The sequence below is a fragment of the Atractosteus spatula genome, chromosome 6 (assembly GCF_055471065.1).
Source record: "Atractosteus spatula isolate fAtrSpa1 chromosome 6, fAtrSpa1.hap1, whole genome shotgun sequence".
NCBI classification, from domain to species: domain Eukaryota; kingdom Metazoa; phylum Chordata; class Actinopteri; order Semionotiformes; family Lepisosteidae; genus Atractosteus; species Atractosteus spatula.
In genome coordinates this window covers 41156497-41180296 of record NC_142711.1, presented here as the reverse complement: position 1 = coordinate 41180296, position 23800 = coordinate 41156497, and the positions used below count along the sequence as shown (strand labels likewise).

The window sequence follows — 23800 nt, the reverse complement described above, 5'->3', positions numbered from 1 at the left end:
AATGAAATACCAATTGCTGGCTTTGTATTTTATGATAATGACAGGGACTTACAGTATGATTTGGTATTATCTGGGCTTTGGTTATAGTGATGTATTTATATTAATATTTTCATCGTATTCATATTATATTTTCACAAATTAGTCTTCAGTATCTCATGATTTTGGTTAAACATTAGAGGTTACCAAAACCAGACCACTCAGAGGAAACCCAGGTAGACATGGGAAGTCCATGCAACCCAGGGCCAGAGCAGTGTGAGGCAGCAGTGCCACTCACCATCACTGTACCCCCATGCTGCCCTAATGCAGTGTCACACAATGTCAATGAAGTGCAGCAAACAAGATATCACCATATCAACATATAGACTGAAGAACAGGTTTTCACCCCTTTCTGTTTTAAAAAAATTATAGTCCCGTAAAAGTACTGAATTAAAACTGTGTATCCAGTAGCTGCATGACAAGTAGTCAAGAAATGAAGGGACCCTTTCACTTAAAAAAGGGTGGATAGGCTTTTGAAATTCTAAAGAAACTATTATAACCCCAATGATTCCACATGGCAAATGATAGACTGATGTGTTTGTAATTACATGCTCTCCATAAAAATGGGTAAGTTTATAAGCAAAGCAGGTACTGTATAATGCTGAGTGCTAAAATATGCACAATAACTCTGTGATAACAATAACTCTGTGAAACTATAGGGGCCATTAATTAGTCTAATATGAAGCAAATAAGTACTATTCAGTATCTGTTTTGCAGAACCTAAAGGAACAGATCCTAGTTTTGACAATTTTGAGTATCTCAAAAATAAACAGCACAACTACAATGTTTTTATGTGCAGTTTAATACACATGCATTACATGCACAAAAGTACTGATCTAAAATACTAGTACATGTACTGTATTATTGTTAAGACGTACTGTAAAACAATTTATTATGTTGTTCTTAAGGTGTACTGCTCTGCTAAGTTGCATGTTATCTGTTAAACTGCTGTTAGTGGTTACTTTTGTGCATAGTACCTTGAATAAGTACAGCACTGCTTCATACATTTTAGTAAACTGACAGTGTTCATTCCTTTCAGTGAAGTGCAATTCCAAAGGCACAAACCCCACATTTGTCCACAAGTTCCGATGATTTCCTTTAATATCATATCAGGTTTTTCTGCAGCACGCCCACATACACTTTTTGAACATCGCTTGCAATACTTCTTTCCATTACTCACAGAATCCCTTCAAATTTTCCCAATCAGGACTCCAGCCTGAAGCAGTTACAACATCCAAGGTACACAGAAACATCAAATGATGCAGAGCTACAGTTCTACTTGCTTTTGAACTTCTTTCATACTGTAGTTTTTACAAAGCGTCATATCTGTGCTCATTAACTCAATTTAATTAAAAGCACATAAATTGGACGTACCACTGCCCAGAGCACAAAAATGTTCCTAAGGGTCAAAATTATGATTACTGTCATCTAAAATTGTACTGTATCTATATAGTATCTGGTCTTGCTTTTTTTGTTTAGCTGCACATAACATGGAAATGATCTCATTGTAGTACAAACAGCACCTTTGAAACGGTAAGTGAACTTCTGTAATGGCTCAGGATGCTGCAGTCTTTTTAAGACAGCTCTGTAGTGATGCACCATATTACTGCAAATAAGAAATTCTACTGCTATATACAAAAAAACTTGCCTTTACCTCTTTCAGTAAGTTATACATCCAGTTTAAATTTCGATCCAGAAACAAGAACAAGAACAATATTTAAAGTGTGTCATTTTAACTAGGAATTAAAATGTTAACTACATTGACTAAAAGTCTTTTTAGTATTCTATGCTTACATTTGTTTTGCATATTCCTAAGGTTTTACGGGTTGTTTCATAATCTTTTATGTGTTATTACATTACATCCATAACAAAATTGGCTTTACAGTTACTGGGCTTTTAAATAGGTGATGCTACTGTACACAACTGAAAGATACAAGAATATGTTCGATCTTTAAAAGTGGTGGTTAACTGAATTGGTTTTAGCTGACAATGATAGAAAGTAGGTTATGAAAAAAGAATAAATGGCATATTTTCTAAGGAAAAAGTAAAATGTGGCTTCATCCAAACCTGGCAACATCTTTAGAAGCGCATGTAACCCACAATTGCAGAGCCTAGAACTTGTAACCCTGCATTTTTGTTTTGGAATGAACTGTAACAGAACATCCTAAAGATTGGACATTCCAGGAGCTCAGCTGTTCCAGTTCCACTGCAGCCTTATTTATCTGAAATGAGTTATCAGAAATGTAGTAAATCAGCATATCTCATTCATAAACAAGCTAAAAAACATGATAAGATTTAATGTATTTTCAACAAATACTTTGACACATCGTATTGTTCCTGCTGCATATTGAAAGACTAATAACAGTAATATATACTGTAATTAACTATTGTAAACAGCTATTACAAGCATTAAAGTATTTTTACAGTATCCAATTGTCTTTTAAAAAAAGCAATCATACCTTTCTTCTTTTGCTTGTTTGCCCTTTGAAGTCTTTATTTTAGAAGCAAAAACTTTGACAGCAAACTAGTATTTTATTTTTACTTGGTATGCATTCTGTTTTTGTTTATGCATTTTGTTTATGTGATAAACACATGACAAAACACTGAGCTTTACCATTTTCTTTTTTTTTTTACATATACAGGTACCTCAAAATATATCAAGACACTGGAGAGAAACCACTAAAAATATTTCCAATAGAAAAACGACACAGATCTGATCAGAGTAACAAGGCACCTCTCTTTCCTTCGCACCAATTTGTGGGTTTTAGGGTTAGAGACTTATTGCACGTTGGTGAAAAGAGATAAAAGAGTCCACATCATTTCATGCACAGCCATTTATTCTGGTTCCATGATTGTTAGTCAAGCTTCTTTTCCTGGGACATGGTGGCCAAGCTGTACCATCTTGTTATCTTGAGAGAAGCCAGGCTGGCTCTTCAGCTGTTCTACTCATCCTTTTCCACGATCACCTCCCCATGAAGCACCTTCCTCCTTTGACGGAGCATGTGGAAGTACAGTTGTGGAAACACTTTCAAGGAAAAAAACAAAAGAGACGCGAGGTTGAGCATTCAATAAAAGGCAGGCGAATTGGAAGTTACTGCCCCAGCGCACCACAGTAATGTTATTTCAGCTCATAAAATGTATCTAATTTTGAACAATAAATGTGCACGTGTGGATGATTTCCCAGTTAATTTCATGCCATATTCTAAAAGAAAATTGACCCCACGTTTGATCTGAGGATCAGAGTGTTTATACAGAATTTTCTCATTTTAATAATAACCGAGAATACCAATGTGTGAAAAACATCAGTTCTGTGTTGATAGATCTTATGATTTCTTTTACTTTATTTTGACTTTACTTACAGAGTGAACTAACTTTACTTGCTCATAAAAAGGCTGAGTACTGCCCATCTACAGGATGTAGGTTTATGAAATTGCTTGTCAAGTAGAGGTTACTTGCATCTAAACAACTGAACAGAGTTGGATTTTTTAAAATGTTGGTCTAGTTATTTCAAGTTTGCCTTAATAAAATACATAATAGTTTTACTTAAAAATAATTCACCAATGTAAATATTAAAGGTCTGGAGAGAACAGTAGATTTAACCTAACGTATACCTAAGAGTCTATTTATTCTAACATTTATTATTCTAACATTTTATAAACATAAACATAACTGTACACACAAAAATACTTTGAATTGGAATTCACTATTCTGAGATTTTCCATCCAAATCTATGTGATTTGTTATATTTTACTGTTCATTTAATTGGGATTTATGCTGGAAAGGTGCTTTTTCAAAATTCCTGTTAAAGTGATACACCTACTGTATTAAAATTCATCTCTTATCAGTAAGCCACTTAACCTAAAAGGGTTATGGCCCCCCAGCCATGAGTCTGAGCTGCAGTATCATAGCACAGTCTGCTGTCACCCTTGCTGGGGTGTCACCCTCCATTGTAGAGCCACAGAAAAAGGAACAATATAGAACAGTCAACCCCAATCAGGTATTCATCTTTGGAGATGAATTCCTTTTTCATCTTTGGAGATGAATACCTACAAGAACAAGGGGAGAGCATACAAACACCACAGAAGCCGCTATCTGAGTGCAAAACTGAAATTAGAACCCTGGAGCAGCGCAATTTACTGCTACATCCTCTCTACTATACTACACAGAAACTAGTAACTGTTTAAATAAAATTATCATGAATATATTTTGAGAGTGAGAAACAGACCATCATGATTGAATAGAATATCAGAAGTAACTCAATTAGCATGTTAGATATGTCTGTGGTATCTTTCATTTTCCTTGTCCTATCTGTCATCTGTTTTGTTGCAAATATTGTAGTCCCACTACCAAGTGCCTGGGTCTATACCCAACCTTCGCTTTAGGCTTACTACAAACTCTTTGCCTATTGGGTAGAGACTATTAGAACCCAGTAAAAATATTATTTTTCAAACTCACATTGTCACATACTGTACACGTGGATATTTTCAAAGAAGTAAAGCCTTAGCACATGGAGAAATCCACATGTACAAATCAAAATATATGGTATGTATAAATGAACATTAAATTTATATATAATAACAATACGCAAAGGAGCAAATAAAGGTTAATACCACACTGAAAAATATACAGCAGAAACACAAAACATCTATGGTGTGAACCTGGATTATGTCATTAGTCAGTTGTGTCTGGGATTCTCTCAGAAAGCATTGGACAATTAAGAATAGGACAGCTGTGGTCAACTGAACTTTAATTGTCTAGGTTTTCCTTGGCCTTTGGTGCAAGAAGAACCCTCCAAACACCTTATGGGCACATTTAATTTGGGCAGTGACATTAGCGAGAACAGCACGACGCCTAGCGCTCACTCATCTGTAGGCCCTATGAGGCTTTTAAAGTGTGAATGAGTCTAAGGAGGGATCAAAGAGTATAATAATAATAATAATAATAATAATAATAATAATAATAATAATAATAGGCTGATTTAAGTTAAATATTTAAGTTAAATAATGTGTGCAAAAATTTGTCCACAATAATATACAGTATGCATCTCTTACTTACATGGTATATAGGAGATCATGACAATGATAAGGAAGATGTAGTAATCAAAAGAGACATTGTATTTGTTGGGAAGCCTCATGGAAAACATGCCAGACTTTTGAACGTAAGGCAGAGCAGCATAAATGGTCATGAGTTCACCAGCCACTCCAACTGGGTACAGGACAATAAAGAAGTTGTATCTGGAAAAGACAAACATAGTAGAGCAGGTCAGGGGCAGAAAAAATGAAGACTCTCCACATTCCTTCAACTCCTACAACAGCACAGCCAGTATACACTGAACACTCCTGAGGCCTTGGTGACGTGCATAAAACCACACTGACAAAACATCAAGTAAGAAAATAACACAATCAAGTTTTAAAATGTCTTTTAGGACACACAGTTCCTTCCTTCATATTGTTTTCCACAATGTTTTTCCCCTTTTCAAAAATGTAATGTATATTTTGCTCTGAAATACTGTAAATGTTATAATTCTGGAAATGTTAATTTAAGTACTTTACTACATAAAAGTGACCTTTTCCACTTAAAATTTGGCCTAAAAATAGTTATCAAACATAACAGTTTTGTCAGTTATGGGATGAAAATTTGACCTTTTCTGTCTTCATGTTAAATTGGCAGATAAAAATATATCCTGCACTCTGAAAACTAGGCTCTTTGAAATTAGAGTTCCAAACTTAGTACTAAAGTACATCAGATGAGAGGGATCCTAGGGCAGCATAGTACTGCCTCCTTTTGAATGTGGTATAGTACAATGAATCAGATTCACTGGATCTTAGCACCTGACTCAGTTAAACCATCAGATGCACTATATTTAGTGATCCAAGCCTTGAGAATCTAGTATTTATATAGGACAGTGGCAGAAGTTAAGGAGACTGTCTCAGTGGATGTGAAAGAAATGTTCGAAGTGCATTCCATGACCAAAACAGATGGCCTTTAAAATGGGAGCAGCTGAATCTGAAACCCTCCCAAGGCCTTCTCCCTCTCCTCAGCTTAAAGGGGCCACCCCTACATGTCAGACAGACGTTTTACAGCCCTCGTCTCATTCATTGACACATAACATGAAAAAGACACCATTTCATGTTTAAGAAGGACACGGTACAAAACCAAAACTGAAACACTAGACTGACAGTGACAAAGCTTTCATGCTATTTATGTTTGATCAAATCCTAGAAAAACACAGCTCAAGTTAAACTCAGTGCACATCTGGCAATGTTTTATCCCATCAAGGTTTACGTCTATGTTTTTCATTCTACATTATTAAAATAAACTTAAATTAATTATTTAAAGTAATTATAATACAGTGTAATATTTCAGTCATGCAGTTTATAAAATCAACCAAACCTAAAATGTACAGTACCATCAATGTATACAATGTAGCCTCCTCACTTTTTAAATATTTTTTAATTCCCCAAACAGCACATCAAGTGTGTAACAAGTAAGTTATAGAAGAACATTGTTTAGCCATTGAGTATTTCCAAAACAGTATTTCTGTTACTTTAATTAATATCTTGTCCCTGTTCATATCATTTTGAATTTGGTCATTGGTTTTACACAAGATCTGTACTTGTACTTCTTGTACTTGTACTTCTTCTATGTAAAATTAATGTTTTTGGTAATAAAACTGAAATGCCATTATCACAGATGCAAACTGGAGGCTATGGAGATATTTCACAAAATTAAATCACCAAACCAAATGGCTTTCTCCTCACAGATGTTTTTTCTACTTTGCTAACCTTTTGTCTTTCTCAGAATGTTTAGTGTCCCTAGCAGTGATAAAAAATACACTACAAAATTCATATAAAAGACAAAAAACTGATGCAAAACTACTAAGGAATAAAATTTCTGTGATGCTAACATAAACTACACTTAATAAACTCTCTCATTTCTCTACATATCAGCCCAGACCTGCTAGTACCTCCACTAAACAAACCTGCCAACATACTGATATCGTGATGAGATTCTGTGGTACAGACTTTGTATGACCAGGCCTTAAATTCTTAAATTAAATTACTCCATTCCAGAGGGTTACTCTCTTGTTTCATTCTATTGGTCTTTTTTTCAGTGGTTGAAAATTAGTCAGCATTTCAATATTGTACAGAGAGAAATGGGGAAGAAATACAATTTTGAAAAAATAAAAAAGGTTGCAGTAAATTTACAAATAAGAAGATAAAATTTAACTATAGAAAAGAAATCGCAGGTGGATAAGAATATAAAAGATACGAATACAAAATAACTTTTTGAGGCAGCTTATTTAAATATATTTCAAATATATATATATATCTTCATCTTAAATTTTACTAAAAGAAAAAACTTTATTGTCCCATCAACAACCCAGCTGAGCATGCTACAGGCATTTTGCCTCGTGCATTCTTTGACAGCACTTTGCCAAAGTGCCCTTCTCACAAAATAGTAACTTTACAGTTCATCAACTGCAAGCTCTCTAAAGAGAATATCTGTGAGATTTCTTAACTCATGAATTCCTATGGCAAGTGTATTAGCCAGCAGCCATATCACCCTGCAACTCACAACTCACAACTAGCAACCCACTGAAGCTAAGCAGGTGTGAGCCTTGTCAGTACCTGGATGGGAGACCTCCTGGGAAAAACCTGGGGAAGGTTGCTGCTGGAAGAGGTGTTAGTGGGGCCAGCAGGGGGTGCTCTCCCTGCAGTCCATGTGGGTCCTAATGCCCCAGTATAGTGAGGGGGACACTATACTGTAAACAGGAGCTGTCCTTTGAATGAGATGTAAAACTGAGGTCCTGACTCTCTGTTGTCATCAAAAATCCCAGGGTGTTTCTTGAAAAGAGTAGGGGTGTAACCCTGGTGTCCTGGCCAAATTTCCCATTGGCCCTAACCTTCATGTCCTCCTAATAATCCCTATCTATGAATTGAGTTCATTCTCTCTGCTCTCCTCCCCCCTGATGTGTGGTGAGTATTCTGGTGCACTATGGCTGCCGTCGCATCATCCAGGTGGATGCTGCACATTGGTGGTGGAGGGGAGTCCCCATTACCTGTAAAGCGCTTTGAGTGGAGTGTCCAGAAAAGTGCTATATAAGTGTAAGCAATTATTATTATTCACTGAACTTTTAATGCACTGCAAGCCCAGGGCTGACAAATCCAGTCTCGGTAAGTCTACAGAATAACATTTCTATCACTCTATAATTTACCCAAGTGACATTTGGGCATGTGTGGAGGAACACTGTAAGTAAAAATGCTCGTAAACACAGCTTTTTTAGAAAGGTTATGCTAAATATGTTGAAGCTTAAAATAAGACGATATGACCTTGTTTGACAGAATTAAACAAAAACTATAAAGGGCCTACAACATATATTAATTTTTTGTTATAACAATTTGTTTCAAATTAAATAATTCCCATTTCAGAATTAGTATGGTATTAATGTTTTTAAGAGGGAAAAAAACCTCTTGCTACCAATGCACAATCCTGACACTAACAGTATATGTTGCAAGGAAAATTAATCCAATGGCATGTTTGCGAAGCTCATGCAAACACCATGCATGCCAACCAACCCCACTGCACACTTCTCCACCTGGCCCATTTGATGAAATATGGCAAGTGGTTCAGCAGATTGAATGTATAGAAGGAATATCTTGTAATCTCTGTCACCGTCCAGACGACCAGGAAAAGGACAACACTCTCCTCATTCTGGATCTTCCAAAAAAAGTCAAGAACAAACACACAAACCAATAAACCAGTGACATGTATAACAATTTGTCCACCTTACAGACACAATGAATGACATGGAATGGATGAATGACATAAAAATGTATGTCACAAGGTTGAATGGGGAGTAAAACAAGCTTGAACACAGCTCAAGTTCATTTAAATATTAGGGTAACTTTTGTCTATAAAAGTAGCATTGAAAGCTTTCAGCACTGGAAATGAGTACTTCTTTTTCTAATTCTTTAAAAAGAAATGTTTAAATAACTGTCAACAGGAATGAAAATTAAATATAGTTAATGCCTGACAACTCCTTATTCAATGACAGAAAACATTCCTCACACATTTCCAAGAGTGCCACATTTTCTTCTGGGCATTAGGAAACATTTTGTTTTCACTAGCCTTCTGGAATACAGTACATTTCCTGATACCTTCAAAGATCTGAAACTGTTTCTGTGTGTAACTTAAGGAGGACAGCAAAATCTGAAGCATGATGTAATTCAAAATCTTGTTGATTGAGCGTTGAAAATATGACTCTTGCTGGACAGATCTTTGGCACAATACAGGTTTTACTAGCTACAGATACTTTTCAGACAATATCAGGTTCTGAATGTGTAAATAAAAACATTTTTTAGTTCTAACTATATTAATTACGTATTTCCATAGGTGCCTCATTAGCCAAAAATGCACAAGACCTCTTAGCTCACATAACCTATGCTATGCAATTGGAGGCAACTAGTTCACATCTAAATACTGGATATTATAGTGTTCAAGTATGCTGGAGTAACATTTCAGACCGAGATGCCCTGTATCTAGTTTGTTTATATGAAGGAAGTGAGTGGGGGGCTTATTTGAGGTAATAAAGACAGCAGGATCCTGCTTGGTGGGGTTGAGTTGCCAATTCTCACCTGAAGTAAGTTGCCATGTCACTTTTCCACCATCCACCACAGCAGACTAAGAGAATTTGGGTGCCCTTGCATGTGCTCATGGGGTAGAGGAGCTATGCTCCTAGAGTGCACCAAGTCACTGTATACTGTAGCTGCCTTGTGTCAATTAGGTTTCCTTGTTTTCTCAAACTGTCTACCTTAGACTTATTTTCACACTGTTACAGAAATACATCTCTTGTCTATCAACACATCAAATACATTAAAAGAAGGTATGGTGATGTACAGTACGAGTCCAGTTTCAAGGAAATCCTGCATTCTTGGTCTAGATTTCTCAATCAGCACGTTTTAAAGCAGACACTGAAAAAGGCAGGCCTTAAAGCATTAGCGTAAATAGAGCCAGTCTAAAATGGAGTGTGTAGAGCTTAAAGAGCTCAGCTACAAAACAGACCTGAAAGTTTGAAAGCCTGATAAGGGCTAATGTTATACAGTCCTAAGAAATGTCCTAAGAATACCCCTGGTTGTTCAGGCTGGCTCTAGTGAAAAAGGAAAATTATATGTTCTCTTTTTTGAGAACTACAGAAATCTCAATGGGGTCACAAGTAAAAAAATAAAGTGCTTCAGTTCTGTCAATTTGGGAAGTGGGGACAGCTACTGTACACTTGAGAATTGAGAGAAAAGTGCTTCTGCATTTCTTGTGTATTAAGGCAGCAGGCACCCCAAGATGTACCACCTCCTCCAGTGGGAAACCAAGTTCCTGTGGAACGAAGTGGAGCCAGAAGGGATAAAAACTGACAGATTCAGAGATGTATAGCCATGGCCCTTCCCAAAGAGTTTCACTAAGGAGCTTCATTGGCCAGGCCTTCTACAGTTGGAGGTGTTTTTGATCCCCTCCACTGGCCCACTGTAAAGAGGACCCCAGCTGCATGGATAGAGAACTGTGAGCGGATGTATCAATATAGACGCTGAGTGTGTGGTTAAATCTGTTTGTTTGCAGATTCTGGAATCCCAAAAACTGTTGGAATTTGCAGTTTTACCTAGTGCATGGGTTTACTCCATGTTTTTTATTGTCATTACTTTACAGTATATGAACCAGTAACCTGTGTACTGTAGCTTCATTCAGCTTTTCAAGAGATCTTTACTGTGTCTGCACCTCAAATAGTGTATATTTGACAATTCAGTTTATTTGTATACTGTTTTGTTTGCCTTGTTAAAAATGTTTCCCTCCAAACTCAAATCAAGGTATAACTTAAAAGGTTTCTCTCCAACTTAACTAAAAGGATTTTATGTTAAAATCATACAATGCACAACTAGTACAACCAAGATTAGAATACTGTTCAGTTTTGATCACCACAATACAAAAAGATATAGCTGCCCTGGAATCTGTCCAGAAGAGCAAACAGATAATGTACATTCATGTCCTCAGAGGAAAGTTCTAAAATGACACGCTAAAAGAACTGAATCTTTCTAGCCCTGAAGACCTTATGAAAGTATTTTAAAATCTTAAAAACTGTACTGACAGTCGACCACGTCGACTTCTTTGGTATCAACAGTGAGACATGAACCAGAGGAGAAAAAAGGAAACTACAGGGAAACAGAAAACAGAGAACAGGAGGGACAATTTTCATTAGGTTTTGTGGGGTCTGAAACCCACTCATGTTGTTGGAAGCTTACAACATTGCTTCTTTCAAAGAAATTAACTGGTTGAGATCCTTGGATCAATTAACTATAATTTAATTATTATTTAAATGAGTCAGATGAGCTGAATGAGCTTTTGTCTTATATTATAATATAAAATATTATCTTATTTTCTCATTTTCCCTGATATATCTGTGAATTTGTTTTGTACATTAAACATTTGCGGTTGTCCCCACTAGATGGCAACATACTGAAATTCAGTTGTATTATTAATGATCAGACTGGTCACGTCAGTTTGGGAGAAACACAGACTCTAGTGAATGTTTCTGAAGATTTTAATTAATAATGAATGGAATATAGGGCAAAGGAAAAAAAGTAACATTATTTGAAAAATATATACAGTAAGTGTTTAAAGATTTTTTTAACAATGACTGTACTGGTCTAATGCTTTATTCAAAGTGGTTTATATTTACTCAGCTAGACAGTTTCTTGGATTAATCTGAACGAAGTAGATAAGCTCTACAAAAGCAGATCCTCTGCTGGGTCTGAACCCACACCTTTTTAACTGCAAGTCCAGAACCCTAGTCACTACCCACACAGCTTTGAAAAAAAACCCAACAATTTCCTACTTTTAAACATATATTAAAAAGATATTTGAGGTACTGTTTGCTGTGTTAAACAGTATCTCGTTATGTTAGAAATTGCATTGAACACATAAGTTCATAAAGGTATTAAATTAATTCTAACAGGATGTACAATAATCTCCAAATGTTTTGTGAATCAAAAGTATGAACAACATACAGTCCTTCATTTTTCCTCTATTAAATTTGATTAAAAATGAAAGCAATCATCATTAAAAGTATAGATACCCTTACTTTTCAGGGTATTATATACAGTACTGTTGTATAACCACACTTTTGTATGAGTAATCCAAAGTATACGTGTCCAAGTTACCTGTTTAATGCTGTGAGTAATGAACCAAACCATATAGATTCTAGAAGACACTTGGACCCCAGTCACAATCACAGACGTGCGTACCATTCCTTGAAAAAAAAACAACAATTATATATGATTATATATTAGAATATATTATTAGCATTATTTTTTTTGTAAATTCAACAAAAAAAACAATTATATACATACCAACTGCACAATGGAAAACCTGAAAATATAAAACAAAAGTCAAACCAATATGTCATAACATAATTATACAAAATCTTATACTAGCTTTGAGTAAATGTCTGATGTCAGAATATGCCATTGGACATACAGTATCTTGCATTATATTAAATAAGATTTAGAATGTATTCAACATGGTAAGCTCATGTGACTGTAGTGAGCCTACAGTACCTGAAATATGAGAATAGTCAGTCTATCTAGCTAGCCCTAATACTGTACCTTACATTAGAGGAAACCTTAAGAAGTACATTGTTGAAGCAACACAATAAAAAAACCTTTTGTAAATGTATGGTACCCTAATGTGATTAGTAACAACATGCTTTTCTCTTGAAGAAACCTAAGGTTTAATATGGGACAAAATTATTACATTGTTCCCAACATCTTTCACAGACTATGAGAAAAAGACACAGTACTCATGCTTTACAAATGGTAATCTGGAACTAAACCTCACAGAAGGATTCCTGATTTGTCTTTCCTATATTAGCCTCATGGTAAATAACAATTTTATCAGATAGTCTTTTTTTTTCAAAGTAGTTTTAAAGTTGATAATTTCTCCTCTCATTAACACATCCTCTTTGATATGCGCATCATCAAGTCATCCACATCTTTGTTCCAAACGCTACTCTTTGAGCAATTCAGGAGCTCAAGAGCAGATTTGTACTAGCAGGTGGAGGACAGAAACAGCTCTTAGTGGTAATGCCTTGCATCCTTCTGGCAAGCACCAAAGGTCACTGCACCGGATATCTCAAATTCAGCAGAGGTTAGTGAATTGATTGTCACCACATATTGTGCAAAATGCACAGGTCTAGTCTGAAACTGCAACCTCCAGGTCAAAGGTGTCATACTGTATTGACATAGGCTTTTGTAGTCTAAGGAAGTTTTCCTGAGGAATTAAGATGAAAAACCTGTGGAATTCCAGCCCTCAAGATCTCAATTGAGTATTGCAAATTTAGTTTAAGAATATGTATAATGTAACATTACCATAGAGGAAGGGTAATTTTTATAGCAATTGGTCAAAACTAACATAGTTTTCAGTGTTCTCTCAGTTCCTAACTAAAACCATTTATTAAAGAATAAAGAAACAAGTCACAGACTAAATTCTCTCTGAAGATGAGCTTAGGGATAATAACATTCAAATAGGAACACTGTTTTTACCTCAAGTAATGCAAATGTCTGGAAAAACTTGAGCGTTTTTGATATACTCTTGTAGAGACCCTTGTGTGTTCCTTTCTGTATATAAAAGCGGATCATAGCCACAGCCAACACCAGCCACCTAAATATGAAAGAAAAAAAAAGTAAATTTCTGCATCTTCTGTAATTTTCTGCATAATGCAGTAAATACAGTGGCTCAAAATACCAAAATAAAGATGTGTACCCATAGGAATAAGAAGAAAACTAAAAATCCCAAACACATATCCTACATAAAAGTCAAAAGTTATAGGTGTTCATTATTTTCAATGTTGAATAAGTGCAATAAAACATTTCTTTGCTATCAGTTATTTTTTGTTATGGACACTTCACATTATACTGTACATCACCTATATTTATGTTCTTCATGACCTGTAATGTCTCTGTCTACAGTAAAACATTAAATTCTACTAATTCAAAAGACTGGGGTAGTAAATGAAAGCTGAAGAGATATCATATTTTACTGTTTTTTTTACTACAGAGTCTGAAACTCTACCCTGAAATATCTCTGTTTTGAGGTGTCATCCAGATCCTTATGTTTCTGGAAACTACCCAGCTTATAGCCTACAAAATCAACAGAAAATAATAAATAATAAAGACAGTGGTAATGAACTAAAGCAGGGCTCAGCAACCCTGGTCCTGGGGAGCCACAGTCTTGCAGGTTTTATAGGCAGCCATAAAGGTTATTGAGAAGCATGCTGGGAAGCACGCTGGCTCCTCCTAATTAAGCAACTGGCATGCCCAATTAAGTCATTCTCAGAGCTCAGCTGGAATTAGACTTAAAGAAATTGTAGCTCTCCGTGACCAGGATTAAAAATCCCTGATGTAAATGGTTGTAAATATAAATCTCCACAACAGTATCCCTAAGACAGGTTCCAGCTTGGCCTGACCCAGTAAGATCTAGAGTTAGCACTATGTGACAATCACAGCACCTTTCATAGAACTTTTATTCAATTTTGTTATGCTTCAGGACATAAAGATGATTAGAAATGAGAGGGAGGTCATTGCATTTAGCTAAGTTATCTGAGGATCTCATCCAGCTGTTTCTTGAAAGAATCCAAGGTATTAGCTTCAAAAACATACTTTAGATAGCTTGTTTGAAAGTCTCATAACCCTTTGTGCAAAGATATCAATTTTAAATGCACTTTTCTGTAATGTCCGCTTTTGTTTTCTGGTTCACTAAAATGTTTCACAGTGGATGTTCCCATTTCTTTAGTAGTGTTTACTCTCAAATGAAATATTTCAATCTTACCAGGAAACAACAGCCAAAAGCAGACATTTTGTGCCTAAACTACCCCAACTACTATCCATTACAAAACACTTTTATAACAAAAAAGTAAAGTGAATCTGTACAGTATATGACCTTGGTTGTTTGTCTTTCTCAAATCAGCTTGTTAACAGTTATGAAAATTATTTACTTGCATACCGCAGAATTTTAATTTAAGCATGTATATAGTAATTCCACGTTTCTAGCATTAAATGCACAATTCTGGATTTAAATTATACTCAACACAAAATTATAAAAAACTCAAACTTTTTACTGTTTGCAGCAGCTTTTGTACAGGGGAAATAATTGGTGTTTCTGTACAGAATCATTTCTGATGAGTTTAAACAAAAACAGTCACAATAAATCACACACAGACTTCCTGATAAGATGTAACTGCCCAGAACGCATTAAACAATAGTTAATAAATACAAAGTATCACTACATAAATGTCACAAAAACTGGTATCCAACTAAAGAATACACAGAATTTAGAGTCAATCATCAATATGATTCTGCAGTTAAAGCTTTTGCTCACTGTCTTGGATAGAGTCAACATTCCAAAATGATCTGTTAGTTCTACCAACTATTCCAACAATGTAAATTATTCCAACAATGATAATAACATTGATAATTACTTTTATTTTGTATTTCTCTTTTCCCAAAGCACCTTACATGCAGAATGATTCCATCTCATCCACCACTGAAGTGTAGAACACATCTGGGAGTTGAGTAGCAGTCTTGTAGGCACCAGCTGCCCAACTACAGAGATTAAGTAGAAAAGTGAGAAATTCTTTGAACTAATGGAGCACTTTAGGGAGGCCAGATAGTATTCAAAGTGCAATTAATCCAGCACAAAGGAGTACGGCACCTCCTTTAGTACCAAGTCACCATCTTGGCACATTTGCTCAGAAATTCAGGTCAAGAGGGAAGAATACCAAATACAAGATCACCAACAACCACTTTCAAGCAGCAACCTGATGTTCCCTAGAGGTCTCTTATCCCAGAAATGATTTGTCCCAGCTTTTCTTAGGCTTTCAGATCAGACAATATTAGGCACAGGTAACATGGCTGATGTTTTATTAGAATAAAGGATCAATGTAAAGCAACAGTCACCTGTAAAAACACTTAGTTTTATTTTCTACAAGCTTCTCATAGCTGAAGAGGTAGCACTAGAAATAAGCTGATCTACAGTATGCCCTGCTTGACCAATTCAAAACATTGCTACACACAGAGAGAAATTTAGGGAATTTCTTAAATTTTTGATAGTGATCACTTCACTAAGCCACATCAATGTTCAAAGCAACAAGAACATACTGTTTTTTCTTTACTATACTGGCTTTATCATTACTAATTCCTCCCTCTAAAAGGGAGAGATGACCTTGTTTCTCTGACTGACCAGAAGACTTCCTCATGTTCCTATGTGACAGAAGAACTGCCAACTGTACCTAACACATTGAGCACTTTCCAATGCCTGTGTTGAGCACTCACTCTGCAAATGAACACTTTAACACTTAAAAAAGAAATTATAGAAAAAACTCTGTTATCCTTAGTCTGCTTCGTAGTATCAGTACGAATTTGGTGCCTCCTTAGTTGCCAGATGCAAAATTTGTCTGCAAATGCCCACTCAGTGATGGGTGACACTTGTGCAACCCCAGAATGCCCAGTCAACTCCCCATCTAATACCAATGCACTTTGGAAACTGTAAACAAGGAATTACCTATGCAGCTATGATTTTTATTGCATTTTCTCAATGTATGATTTATTTTTTCCACAAAAAATGAAGGGACTATTTTGTTGTTTTTGGGGGGTTTTGTATGGAGTTGTACTGCTATCATTCAACCCAAGAAACATATTTATGGGGTTCTTTTTTAAATTAATATAAAATTGTCACCATCAAAGTCAGTTTACAAATTATTAAGCAGGGGAGTAAATGGGGATGTTGATTGTGTCACAGGACTCATGTTGATTAATTACAACAAAATCTTAAAAGCTTTTTATTGGTGTCTGCAAAAGCATTTCAATTCAAGCCCGTTTAGTCTTACATTATAATTTGTAATGTAATTAGCGGATTTGTTGAAGGAGTGATTGAGTATTAACCTGTACAGTAAGAAATTACAAATGGTAATGCTGGAGGTTTTACTACCATAATGGAAAAAATAATACAGTTGCTATAGAAAGGTTTCAAGGGTGTACTTCTTTGTCCTTATAACACACATGTTGTCCCACACTACAGAAAAGATTACACATTTTCGTTCTCTGGATGAGACTTTGAATCAAAGAATACCAATGATCTCTTACATTTAGAAAGGTAATGGCAAGTGTGATCCCAGAACAGTAATGCAGCAATGTTCTATGCAACTGTTCTATGAAACAAAGTTTTGATATCATACATTCATTAGACACTATACCAAATACAAAATTATTGTAAAACATAAGCTTAATTGTCTAAAAATATTTAATTTAATTTAATTTTGAAAGAAGATGTATGCATTTAGATGATAATAACAGGCTTAGTGGCCTATATAATGAACAGGTTTGTTGTAAGTTACCTTAGTGGTGATATGGCCATACTGTAGATGTGAATCAAATGCATCAAGAGAAAAGTACAGATAAAACATAGTTTTACATTTTGTGGGGTGTTTTCAAATCGAAACTAGACTTCACCTAAATTGTGTAACGAAAACGCACTTTTTTGTCATGCACTGATCTATTCAAGAGTAACTAAAAAAATACACTGTAACTTGCGAAGTCAGAAATGTATTTGTCAGAGGTGATCACTCACTAGGACACAACATCCCTCCCACCAATCAAATGTTAATGGAAGTCTGTTCAGACCAAGCAACACTTTAAGCAATCATTAGTGCTGTGATGGATGAAATTCATGGGACAGGGACCAAAGCTACTGGCATGGGTTGAAATGATAATTGAATTCCAGCTATTACACTAGTCAGCATCACAGTCCAGCTGAGATAACTGGCAATAATACACTACATCCTCCTGTCAATAATACACTACATATTTTCTGAAAGGAAATGGCATAGAATCATCACCAATAGGTACTGGGGTCCACACTAGTTAACCTTCATAACTTTGTCTTGAAACTAAAAACAATCAATTTTCAAGCTAAAAAAGTAAAACAAACTAGAGATTAAAAAAAAAACTTGCAGAAAGATGTGTTTCTTAAACCATCACACCTTAGCCCATGGTAGAACTCCTAGACTGAGAGCTGATAAATTACAAGGCAATTATTGCCAGATAGGGTAATTATTTTTCAGTTACAGTAATTTAGAAGAAGATTAAAGTAAATAATTAGCTTGAACTTTTACTACTGAGTTTTCCCTAAGGAAAGGTCTAGACATTAAACATGACACATAAAAAGCTGACTACAAAATATTCATTAGAAGGTGCAATACTGTACATAGAAGGGACATCAGGCTTTGAAAGAAAAACTTACCCAGAGTCACAGAGATGCAATCACAACACACTCTGGAATGCAAACAACCTAAAATGAAGTTCTGAACACAATATATTGCTCATATTTTTGATTCGATCAGAGTCTCCTGGAAAAATATATGACAATTTGAAGTGGGTAAGAAAACCATCCTTTTGTTCCTGTGTTCCCATTTAAAAAAAACTAATAACATCAGCAAAGGGCTTTTATTGCCAATGCAAGTAAAACTGCAGAAATCTCTGATTTACAGTATTCCAATATACTTTATTTTCCAAAGACAAAGTCAGCTGCACAAAAATGCTATTTGGAATTTAACATTTATATTTCACTCCCTAATGCATCACAGTTGTATTTGGAAATTTCTAGTGACAGCCTGCATATTTTTATGCTTGCATTCTAACCTACTGTACTCCTAATACTGCCACCAGCTATCTGAGGGAATCAAGGTGGCTCAGCCCATAGGCAGACATATACTCCTCATTGACCAGGTTAAAGATGCTGTAAGATCAAACACTGAACGTACAATATAATGTTTTTCGGTTGTCAGTTTATAGATTTGAATAATTTACCACTTATGATGGTTTCACATAAAGCTTGCTGGAAAAGTGATGAGAACCGAAGTGCTCTTGAATTCTCAAAAAACAGTTTAATTTACAGAAGTATCAGCAGAAAAAGACTAAAGATTTCCAACTCAAAAATTTAATTATTAAAGCATTCTTAAACAGATAAATTCTATTCTTAATATCCCCCTCACTTAACATTCTGTATACTCACATTGATAAAGTTATTTCACTAATCTAGACACTGCTTTAGGGAATTACAAATAATTAGACTGATGGAATAATGTGCCATTATTTCAGAGGATTTTTTTCATAGTTCACAAACATTATTGTATTCCCTACATTCTACACAAAACAGAATACAGTGTACATTATAGAAACACCTCCTTCACATCTGCATCTAAGTGTTCTTACATACTGTATGTTTCCAAAACAGAACCATTGGCTTTTTTAGACTCCTAAAGTGACAGTTCTTCTGGTCCTTTCCAATATTCAATAGATACAGCAGCCATACTGACAGGTTTGTGAAGGACTATACAATTATTAACAAAGTCAACATCTAAAACACTAATGTACTGTATATCCTACACCTGAATAAGTGGCTAACATCTGTTTTTTCTTTTTTTAAAAAACTCTTTCTTTGTTCTTGCACTTCCAGTGAAATCATATAGTTTATGGTTGCTGTAAATGGTTACGTGGCATGATAGCTGCCCTAGAAAAAAGAAAACACTTTCTTTTATTTCACTTGATTACTACATCATCTTTCAGTGTCCAGTCTTTTGAGATCTGAATTACCTGACTCAACTCCTTCTTAAACTGGATGCAGGTACCAACACTTTGAAATTATTGGATGTGCTTGTCTTGAAATGTTTTCACAATAACGATGCACTTCTGCCACCCCTTGCAACTTAACAGAAAAAAGAAAGCATTTCTTAAAGACTTTGTTAGCAAGATCGTGTTAAGGAAAATGTGTTGCTTCCCATTATGCTACGTATATAAAGTTATTTACTGCATGTCATAAAAGTGCTCCCCATGACATTGAATTGTGCTGCAAATATGCTGTAATACCCAGTTGATTTGGTAATACATAGTATTATGTGTGTAGTATGTACACCATGTGTACAGGTACAATTATCTCAGAAGCATAAATTAGAGTCAGATGTCAAGTTTAATTACTTTTATAACATTCAGTATTTTATATAAGGTATTTATATCATGTTTATTTGTGTTAGGGCTTTAACACATTGAACACCAGCACACCTGTAAGTTTTTGATGATACCCTTGCTTCTGAATAATTGATTGAACGCCATTATCTGCCAGTTTATGTTTCATCCTCCAGTTCCCACTATTTTGGCAAAACATTTCCTTTGAATTTAGGATTTAACAATGTAAAATCATAAATTCAGTACAGCGCTGTTGCACAACTCCTGGAATTAATTAGACTTTTTCTCCTCCTCAATTGAAATGACAGAGATACAGTATGTTGTTCTTTTTTTTACGTATCATTATAAAACTACATTTTGGTTATGTGAATAAATCACACTAGCAAAACAAATGTATGGTAGACACCACAATATCTTAATTCATATGAAAACAAAATGTATGAAAAATAAAAACTAGTTTCAAACTGATCTTCTGCATAAACGTATAAGCTAACAGAGCTTTACAAATTTATAGCTTAATAAATTAAAAAAGGCTGACAAGTTATGTTTGAAGATCTTTAACGATAATTGAATTTTGCCTTCTCACTAATTTCGCCAATACCATAACGTTTAAAGTATAGATAATACAATAAATACTCACATGACATAAAACCGAAGTATAAAACGCAAAAGAAATACATTTTAACCCCGTTTGCACTTATTAAAAAAATCCAAGCATCTATTTTTTTAAATATATATATATTTACTATAATGGTTTACATCCAAAACATTTCCATTAATACGGATTTCAAAGATTTTAAGGCTTAAAAGACTACAGTATTGTACTGACAAATGGCAATGATTAAATAACGACAATTAATTAACAGACTATTTTTGAAATCCTTGTTCAATCGAGAAATTAAAATCATAATTTATAAAGCAGGATACATGTACATAGATATGATCGTAATGACTGAGCCTTTCGGGCAAGTACAGTACACATAATTGATTTTACTTGCTGACAAAATCTTTATAATCCGTTGTAAAAATATGTATTCAGTGATATTTCTAATATAAGAGAAGTTAATAATGTACAATCATATAAGTTGATAATAATTATAATAATAATACGTCTTCTCGGGTTTATTTCTCGAAACTCCTAAAGCCATTAAAATGTGCCTACTGAGCGTTTCGCTCTCCCAGACCGGAGCTCCAGTATCAGAGCTGAATCTATACTTATCACCGCAACTGTCAAGACAGGAGAGATGACGCCGACGCCGTGTAATCGACCGTATTAGGAAAAGCTGAACGTGCTTCGGGGCTCTCCCACAGAAGCACAGACTAGCCATTTATGTGTTTTCAGATAATAAAAACATGTTTTTAATACTATTATACTTCTCTTACACGCAATACACGTAAATGTGTGAACTGTTGCTCCACTCCCCAGCGCATGAACTTTAAAAGCAGATCAGCTACGCAGAAAGTTGCTCCTATAAACGGCAACGCTGCCATGCCGCAAGAGGTAACGCTGCATATAAAAGGGAGTGGCGACGAATAATGAGAATTATAATTACATACCCGGCTGTCATGGCAATATTGTAAAACGTCAGCCATGCGGTGGCGAGGACGCGTTTGCCCTTTTTCTTGTTGTTTTCCTTCTCCTCAACCGCACCGTCCTCCTCACTGGACGCCATGGTACCAGGGACACAGTGGGCAAGTCAGAAAAGGAGCAGGAGCACGGCTGACAGCTGGAGCTGAGAGCAGCACAGTCATCCATCCATGGATCAAACGGCACCCCCTCTCGCGGGATCACTGCTGAGCAACAAGTGCCTGACACGTCCAGAGAGCCTCATTAGCTACAGGGCGAAGGGGCGCGTTAGAATGTAATGCGCCCACTTGTGTACTTGGCAATAATTTAGTGGCCAGGGACCAAAAGAATAGTATGCTACGTAGATATGTTGTGCGTGTACTGTATATGGAGAAATGTTTTTTTTTTAAAGTTTGTTAAAACAAGGTACAGAGATTTTTGGGAAGTAGACATTATTATTTTACTTTTTATTAATTTCTCCAGTACTCCGTGGTGTGTTTGTTCCCGATTAACTTTGGTTAGTAGCTTATTAAATATATTGACTTCTAAGTACAGGCAGTTGTTCTCTTTTTTAATGTCATTATCTTAAAAATGAACCAGCTGTTCTTAAATGTGTACCATAATATTTTTTTTTCAGACAAACAGAACCTTCTCAGTAATAAAGATATCCTTGTGGAAGGACAAATGTGACTGCCATCATTGTAAGACAAATTTAATAATATCAGTAATATTTTAACAGAAGGGTAGAGGGTTGTAAAATATTAGTATATTTAGATTTTATTTATATTAGAAATTCAGAGTTAGAGTGAAAAAGAACCACCAATAACGTCCCTCTTTCTATGTGTTCATTCCAAATATCTACAATATTGTAACAACGTGTAGCCTAGGGCCTCTGATCCCCTTAATCCGCCCCTGGGTGTACTCATAATTTGACTCTACAGAAACACAGTTCCAACTTTCCAATAAAAGGACAACACACTGTGCTACCATCATGTTTAAAAAATCCTGAAACATCTGTGGGATATTACAAAGGAGGTCAGTATCTATTCAGTGATATACAGTAAAACGTAGCTTTAGGGACTGCAGTGGAGAAGATAGAACAACATTTGTTTCACATCCCTGCCTATGTACCTGCTATTGCCAAGCAGTGGAAAAATAATGTATATCTTGTAAGGGAAACCGAAAAAATATAATACTTTTTAACTGACTTTGGCTATAAAAGGCCATGGGGGGGGGGGAAAGCACCACCATTTGTCCTCAACTACCCGACACCAGAGGTGCTGGTAATGTGGTCAGCATCATGCCATGGTGCTCCAACCAGCCTATTATTCCCAGAAGGATTAAGCAGACCTGGGAGCTGTCTGGAAGGAATTAGAGCAAGCTATATTGCTTGCCCCTACCTAGGATTGAACCTAGGACCTTCTAGTCAGGAGTGAGACACCCTTGCCATCTGAGCTACCACAACTCCTCCTTTGGCTCTCTATATATGGGATTTTATAAGAAAGTTGGGGATACCAAAATGTAAGTATAAACATTAGGATTAACATACAAAATCCACCACACATTGTTCTGGTATTTTTAAAGCTACTGTAAATTTAATAATAGTAAAGTAAATATAGTAAATAAATATTCTACAAGGCTGATGTCATTGTTATTAAAATTCAGCAGACTGTGCAATTAATATAAGGAACAGAATAATAACAAAACTAATAAGGTTTTATATTTGAAGACTATTTGGGTTCTATTGTGCTACTTTAAAATTGATTTTCAAGTAATATTTGCTTTCAAAGTCAGTTAATTTGTCATTTCTAGCTTTAAAGATTCACTGTTTGTTCATTTACATGCACTACAGTCCCAGTCCTCCTTGACTACTCTGACGTTCTGTGCAATACCAATGTAATTACACATAAAAAACACAAATTCCGTGTTGAACTTATAGCACTCGATTTATTCCTAACATATATTATTTGAGAACACATTTGTTCCTTTACCCTAAAGTTATGTTTTTCATCTATGAAGTCACATTTCACCTTTGATTTCCTGTAAAGATTCTGCTAGTGCAGTCCCCTATATCCTCCAATGTTTAGAAAAAAAGATTAATTCCATGCCCACTTTGGTTTTCTCTACACAAACTGTC

General features: G+C 35.4%; 2 protein-coding genes across 4 annotated transcripts in view; one reads left to right on the top strand and one right to left on the bottom strand.

Moving 5' to 3' along the window:
• colec12 (collectin subfamily member 12) overlaps positions 1-23800 on the top strand; it is a 126083-nt gene that overhangs the window by 76365 nt on the left and 25918 nt on the right. The window lies entirely within an intron of this gene.
• On the bottom strand, positions 1124-21926 carry hacd1 (3-hydroxyacyl-CoA dehydratase 1). 3 transcript variants are annotated; one of them, XM_088918515.1, is made up of 8 exons: positions 21654-21926; positions 15594-15680; positions 13623-13740; positions 12432-12450; positions 12243-12331; positions 8636-8751; positions 5092-5270; positions 1124-3061 (listed from the first exon to the last, which is right to left on the bottom strand). In XM_088918515.1, the coding sequence occupies exons 1-8, from the start codon at positions 21767-21769 to the stop codon at positions 2979-2981; spliced, it is 807 nt and encodes a 268-aa protein (XP_088774641.1). In that variant the 5' UTR covers positions 21770-21926; the 3' UTR covers positions 1124-2978. The 3 variants fall into 3 exon arrangements, with proteins under 3 accessions (XP_088774641.1, XP_088774640.1, XP_088774642.1); XM_088918514.1 differs by having other exon boundaries at positions 8636-8757; positions 21654-21920; XM_088918516.1 differs by lacking the exon at positions 15594-15680 and having other exon boundaries at positions 8636-8757; positions 21654-21908.